Here is a 7605-nt window from a genome sequence, read left to right on the forward strand (position 1 = left end):
GGCGGGTGCTTGACTCGATCATTGGCATGCAGACGATTGTCAGCATAATTTCCACCATGACTGCCAGGTTGCAATAATACCCTGAAGGTTCTGAGATAATCTTGAGAGTGTGGACTCACACCGGCCGGCTGAGGTGTGACCGCATCTAGAAAGAACAAAGCGTGACTGGCCGGAAACCGGGACACATTGGAAAGTCGGCACGGCATGAGATACATCACGAGGAATAGACGGAGAACGAGCAGCAGCGATAGAGGGACGTCTTGATTCGGGCGTAAGCCTCGCATGGTTCGGGGAATTCACACCTTGGCAGGGCTCGTCCGGCGGGCCCGGCATGCGATGTGTCAACGGGATGAGGCTTCGTCCACTTAGCAAACAGTGTAAGCGAGACGACAGACCTGCGATCAGGACGCGAACATGACCGGGCCAAGACTCTAATGTTGAGAAGACTCGGGCTCGGCGGTGAGGTTAAAATGGCTAGGCAGCGGAAAGACAGAGTCAGGGTCTAGCTTCGCGGATACGAGGGCAGAGGTTCCAAAAAAGCAAAACCAACAGTTCTTGAGCCGTGTCGTATGGTGGGAAAGGGTGGTCTCCAGGGAGCTGAAAACGCCGAGCCAGTGCAAAGACGGAGACTTCGGTTTCGCCAAGAAGATGGCGGAAGGCCCAGCGGAATTGCAGCCAGGACAGCGCAGCAGCACCGAAAGACTACGTTGCGCTGCGCGGTTCGTGGGTGAATCGACCAGTGTTTGGAGTCGGTCCTTTCTGGGTCATGGGCTAAACAACATCATCAACGTCTCGTATTGATTGCACTATGCTCTGCTCCTGTGTTCATAGCAAGAGTCACCAGTATGTTGAAGGTGTTGTCCCGAACACACGTCCTTTGGGGGCTATTTTTAGGGTCAGCTGGAGCGAAATAGGAAGACAGAGAGGACGGGACGAAGCTTGAGGAATCTCCAAAAGGTCGTTGGGACTTTGGCTGCCGTGCAGTAAACTAACCAGTAGTCGTTAGGACAAAGCAAGACGGAGCTAGGTGAGGGATGGTCTGATGTGAAGAGGAGTCAGCGGTATCTCGGCCGGGGAACCTTGGACAAGATTCCACGGACATGGGCGGCGGATGATGAGGTGCAGGGCGCGCGATATCGTCACTCGGCGAATGATGCGATGGGGATCTGCCGGAGGAAGGTAACCCAAGTCGACAGGTACATAGTATCTGTGCTGCAAGGTCGGGATTGGGTTGTTGTTGGGTTATGGTACATCGTGGATGCGGGATGCTGCGGCCGGGGCAAATCTGACATGGAGGCGCTCACCTGCAGCGAGCGAGTACAGTTTGTGCAACGATGCTCACTGTGACATGCCATGCAAAAACATGTGACGGCACTTTCCATCTGCCGGAGACCACACTGTGCCGGCACATGCGCCGGGCAATTTTTAGGTAAAGTGTGGCTATAGCTCCTCCTCGTCCCCGAGAGTGTGTTCGGAGTCAAGAATAGCTTAGCGGCTTCCTTGCGCCACAGGGATAACACAGCCAGCCAGACAGACAGCCAGAGAAATCTCAACTGGAGGCTCACCGCTCGCTCGAGCGTCAGGTGCTGCAAACAGGGACCAGGGGGCTTCCTCTTCGTTTGGCTGTCAGTGGAATGTCAGTGCCACCATTGCCGCTGCCTTCGCATTGCTTTTGGGCGGTTTGGCAGCGGCTCGAGCGCCGCGTCTGCCTATCGGGCGAATCCTCCAATCCCAAATTCACCTCCCTACAATACGCCACGGCCACACTAAAAGTCGGATGAGGCTCGTCAACACGAATATCACGCCGTCGCCTTCCATGACTTCGACGGCATCCGGTGCCGACTGCATCGCCATGGCCTCTTCTCGCTGCCTGTTCTGACAAACTCATCGCTGTCGTAACACTTTCCCCTCGGCCGCTACGGTCGCATGGCATATATGCATGTCTCAGGGCCAAAACTTCCAACGCCACGATAGAATCTAGGCCTCGCACGTGTTTGCGTTGACAATGCATAACGCAATTTTCAATAAATCGGAACGCGACCCCAGTTTTTCCCTCTGCGAAGCTCGGCCGAATACCACAGAGTGTGCTTCTTGGGGAGCAGGGCCATGACGGGCAGAGAAGTCTGATGTGCTGACGGGCCACGCTTCTGCGCCAGCCTCTAGTCTGCCCACATCACGGCCGCGCCGGAACGCCTGTCACCTCACTTAGTTTTGCTGGTAGGGCTGCGGTAGCTTGTTCTTCTGCACACTGGGGCCGTATGATGCTCTTTCTCACCTCATCCAACTACCCGACTCCTCCGTCCTGTAATCTTTACATTCAGTCAAGTCCACCAATCTACGATACCCCCGTTGGAGCTCCGAGGTGAAGTCCGAACCGTCTCTCGCATCATTGCAATTTAAGGATCAACATGTTCAAGTGGCACGTTTCGTGCCGTTGACGGCGTGTTTTAGAGACAGGTTCGACCGGATCTGTGGGTTTCCGCGGCCCCCGTCATCCCCCCACGATGTGAACCAAATCTCTCTAATCTTTAAGAGGGGTTCGTCTGGTCTTGCATGACGCTTGCAAGACACGCCTTTCCGCCCGTCTATGCGAACTTGACCACCACTGGCGTGGCTGTGCGCTTCCCCTTCAGCCGTGGGAATTCCGCTCCCTCAGTACTGTTGCAGTTCGCATCGCGATCAATACGGCCCACACGGCCTGAGTCGATGCCAGCACAATCTCTCGTCTGCCTGTACCCTCAGCTATCATGAAGATTGACTAAGGCCCAGGGTAAGACATTGTCGATTGGATCGATGAACGGGAGGACTGTTCCCAATCATGCTATTCCTGGATGCTGGGCACCCTCTCAGGCACTGACTAACATGCCTGTCCCCTTCATTTAGGCCCCGCCACATCCGCTCTGGAAGGGTCGTCCGCTCCAATTTTTCCCCGGGATCTCGTAAAACATTGTTCGACATCTCTTGGCGTTGTTATCCCTTCAAGTGGGCTCACCATCGACCGTTTCTGCACTGCGCTCAATTCGAAATACGAGCTTTGAAGCCACCTCTCAAAACGGCATCTCCTTGCTTTTTCGCTGATTATGTCCAACTTTGGACACAAGTGTCTCTAGAGCTCACCATTGTGGCGTGTCTCATTGGGATGTAAGCTCTGGTAGAGCTGTTGCCGGAACGCAACCTAGTGGCCGTCATCCTAGCGCTTATGAGCTTTCATAAGATTTACGAGCCCTGTCACTTCGATGCCACTACTACACGCCAATGCCTCAGGTCTTGGAGGTGGGCACGCTGACGGTGAGGCACATTTGACTCAGGGTACCTGGGCGGCAACCACCTCTTTGGTGACATCACGGACCCTAGGGGACTGTCATGAGGACGAGTGTGTAGGTCCACTGACGGGACACGTTTCGACGTGGGATTCGACTTAAAAGGATTGAATAAGCTCATCAAGATTCTCGTATGCAAGGACCCAAACGTCGGCATGTGAGGTTGCAGAGGCCCAGGTTGCATTGCTAATGCAGGCCTTGGGGGCTTTTCGTACAATTTTTCTTTCTTATTACTTCAAACCCGAGCAGTCTGTTTAGGCTCTGAGTCTTCGGCCGCGTGGGCCGCCGCCAACTACAATCCAGAGCGCTTCGTTGTTCGTGCACCAGTGGGTGTTTCGACGTCACCTTGCTTTTTCCAAAGGTCTTTGTTTCTCCTGCGCCATGTCACACTTTTGTGTTCACTTTAACGGCTGTTGGCAAATTTTGCTTCCGGCAGTTCGAACGACACCCACACCAGCTTCCCGGCCCCATGTCTCTCTAGACGACGGCGCCGGCTCCCGAGGTGGTGTGCACCGGGCCCACTCTGCCGGACCGGTGCCACCTTCCGTTTTCGGTTCCGCCAACTTTGATCTCAACGACTTCAACTTTTTGCGTCCCGCAGTCGGGGTACGTTATGTGGGGAGAGGTTGCTAGTGCTTCGCGGCTGTGCAGTTTAATTCAACCGTTCCTTCCAACGCATCTCTTTCTGGACGGTTTTTGAACCAGTGTGCGCAACCGCCGAAGTTGATCTCAAGCTTCACCTCTAGGCAGAGAACGCCTAAGTGCGCGCGGTTCACACGGTCGTCCACGATTTTCGCGTCTTATTCGAGCCTTGTGGAAAATTAAGTACCTTTGTTCTGAGAGCACTATCAGACAGGACACAGACATTCATCAAGCGACGAGTGTTATTCTAGCTCGTGCCCAGATGGGCTTCACAGCCGCCTTCTATTCTTCCAATACAAGGCTAAACGCTCACGGTAATCCACATCCATTCACTGAGCAATCCATCACAGCAGTCCCGAAATCAAGAGACCAGCAGCTTTAGCTGAGGATCTTGATGACCGAACCATCTGTTCTCTCGCATCCCGCTTCATGCTGCACAGATCCGCCCTTCGCCATCTCTGCCCTGCTTAATGCCAATCACCTTACTTAGAAGGAGGAAGGGGCATCGTGAGAGGCTTCGGGAGGCTGAGGCTTACTTCGGGGCTTGGGCCAGAAAGAAGCGGTCATTGTTGCGAATAGCCAGGCGTTCTTTACTAGATGTTCTGTTGATGACGGTGTGCTGTGCCAGGTTGCTTGATGAGGTCTACGTGATTTGTTGATTTTCGAAGGCACAGGAAGATTGCCAGAAGTGGCTGGCTACTGCATCAGTCTCGTCATTTCCACAGACATTCAATGAACCAAGGTTTCTTTGGCTGATTATGTAGGCAAATCAAAAATGTAGAGGCAAGTCAACGGTGTCACCTAAACCAGGGGAACAAGCACGTGTTTCCCTTTTCGAACATGTCGATGGTAACTATACTCTTCTATTGGCGCTTTATATTAGCACTCAAACGTTTTATGCCATCAGGAGTCTGTATTATTTGAAGTTTGCGTAATGCCGTGCACAAGGCGAATGCAAGTTCCACTCGATTATGAAGCAGGTTCGATGAATTTTTACGTTGTTCAACCAATAGCTGTTGTCAATTTAGTCTTTCTCCTTCTTGTTTTATTCACGTTTAAAGATGAACACAAACAAGGCGTGCTAGCAAAACATGGATCGAGTTCAAGGATTGAGTGCGTCAGTTTGGAGATAAAAACTACCATATCGTAACATTATCATAAACGTATAGTCTTGGGTTGGTCAAAGAGTGACACGCGATATATTCGCAACATTTGGAGACCCCAAACCTCCGGGGAAACAGACACGGCAATCACCAACATGAGACATCAGTCATCGATAATCTCATCCGAGGACGACGACGATCCGGACCAGATTGACGAGGCATCATCGTATGACGGAATGCCACCCGCGTCGGTGGTGAAGTCTGTGTCTGTGGCGTTCGTCCACAGAGCAACCCACTGCCCAAGGTTCTTACGGTCCTCCCCAAAGTCCTTCTCACGGGTCAAGGGGGGTCCGAAGTCGAGCTCGAAACCGAGCTCGTAACCATCGGTGCCGGGCGGCTCTATGGTAACGACTGGTGGCATAGGCAGTCGCGGCGCAGGCATTCCCATGCGTTGCTGAGGCTTAGGAGGGAAACATCCCCACGCCGTCGGTATACCTGGGGGCCCCGGAGGCCGACCACCTCTCCAGCCTGGTGGCGGAGGCACCGAGAAAGGCTCGGCCCAGGTGAGAGGTTGAGGTGCTCCAGGGGGCAGAGGCACGCCGCCGTTGATGCCGCCGTCGTTGAAGGCCGAGATGCGCATTTTCAAAATGGCGCCTGGCTTGATTGTTGTGAACCACGCCTCCGGTGTAACGACGGTGTCGTCCTCGGCGACAATCTCGAAGGCTCCGTCCCTGACAATAGGCCAAAGTCGGTTGACATCCTTGAAGCGCTGGTGGATGGACGTTCGCGCACCCTAGCAGATCAAAGCACGTTAGCCTACACAGTGAACGTTTGTCATCTGGTGGGGTGACACTTACCTGCACACTTCGGCACAACTCATACGGTATGTCATACTTGCGGCCAAGCATGTCCGTCATATGAACAGGCTCCAAGGCAGGCTCGACGGACATGAAGACAACAGCGACGTCGGGCTCCTTGGAGAGGTCGACAGTTATCAGCTGCCTCACCCTTCCATCCTTACTCTGGGCACGCAGGAGGGCATTCAGGACAGCAATGCGGAGCTGATTATCCTGAGTGAGGAACACGTCAGGAGAGGCACTGGAACCGCGCTTCAAGATGCGCTTCAACTCCAGGCGTAGCATCTTGGGCTCAAAGGCCATGAAAATTTCAGGGGATGGTCTGTTTTTCAAAATGGTCGCCTCCAATTCCAGGTCGTCAAGGCACGGTGTACTGTTGCGGCCGAACAGACCTTTAACCCATTTCCCCATGCTCTTGAAGACTTTAGCGGGGAATCGATGCTTTGGCGTTACCAACTTGATATCAACAGGGCCGCCATCAGGGGTCCCGTCCGAAGGTTGGTGCCAGAAGGTTGTTGGTACGGGGGTGGAGGAGGGGCAATGGGCTCTACGGCAGGAGGTACATTGGCCTTCTCGTCTGACTTATCGCCACAAATTGATGGCGCTTTTGAGTCGTGGGCCGTTTTTCCGGACTTCCAGGATGCTGTATCATCGTCAGAACTGCCACCACTCGAAGATGGCGCGCCAGAGGCAATGCTCTCGGTGTCGGATTTGTCGGCCAGTGCCAGTCTTTCCTTCCTCTCGATATCTTCGATGATTGCCTTGGTGGCTCTGACCTTGCTTGACAGCATCCGAACTGCCAGCGCCCTCAAGGCCAACTCATCGTCGAAACTTCCAGGAGCTCTGGGTCTGCATGATAATGTTAGCAACAGATATTGCAATGATTAAGAGGACTCACGTGTTCTGGAGGCGTGCAATGTTGGCTACTTGCAGGTGCAGCAGAAGACTGGATTTGAGCCAACGCAGTTGAATCTCGCTAGCCTCAAAGGCGCTTGAGACCAAGCTCCACTTCATGTTGGAACGGATGGCGATGAGTCTAGAAGCTTTCAGGTCGTCTGGGCCAAGCGCCTCGAAGTCAACGTCTTCGACAACCTTGGCAGCAAGACTTGCCCTGTAGACGGTGCGGATGATGGCGGTGTAAACTTTGCCGCATCTTGTTGCAAGGTCTTCGATGGCTTCACGGCCGGCATGCTTGTAGACAGGCAGTACCTCGCAAGCGTCAGCAGCGAGGAACCCTCGAAGATCATCAAGTGCCATCGCCGTTGCGAAGATATCCTCGGCCATATTGTAGATATCACTGCCCGAGTACGACGTGCCCATCTCGTAGGCTACCAGCTTCATAGCAAGCTGTTGGCCCAAGTTGGCGATGCCGGCCATGTCAAGAGAAGGGGCCATCTTGCGCAGGAGTCGTTGACTGTGACGAAATCGAAGACTGTATGATCGATACAGGTGGTGCTGAGGAGGGTCCGAATGTCCAGTGCTTTTGAAGCACGATTAAGAGCGGGGTATATATCCTGTCAGCATTGTATTCCACCTGGCAAGCCTCATTTTTTGCAACTCGTCTCATTGGATTGAACAGGCTGCAAACACTGACTTTCGTTGGCCAATTGAGATTAGAGCTAATGAGCCGCATGAGCTCAGTGTGACTAGACTCTCAAATTTGGTCTCCCCTCCGTAGTGGGC

General features: G+C 53.5%; 1 protein-coding gene across 1 annotated transcript; it reads right to left on the reverse strand.

The window, feature by feature from the left end:
* Positions 1 to 5228: 5228 nt before the first annotated feature.
* ColSpa_09288 (uncharacterized protein) lies at positions 5229 to 7317 on the reverse strand (the record flags this gene model as incomplete). The annotated part of the gene is made up of 4 exons (XM_049275500.1): positions 5229 to 5834; positions 5923 to 6344; positions 6380 to 6771; positions 6821 to 7317. 4 exons carry the CDS (start codon positions 7315 to 7317, stop codon positions 5229 to 5231), a joined length of 1917 nt encoding a protein of 638 aa, XP_049131457.1.
* Positions 7318 to 7605: the final 288 nt, after the last annotated feature.

Source organism: Colletotrichum spaethianum, assembly GCF_022836535.1.
Source record: "Colletotrichum spaethianum MAFF 239500 DNA, contig27, whole genome shotgun sequence".
Taxonomy (NCBI): Eukaryota; Fungi; Ascomycota; class Sordariomycetes; order Glomerellales; family Glomerellaceae; genus Colletotrichum; species Colletotrichum spaethianum.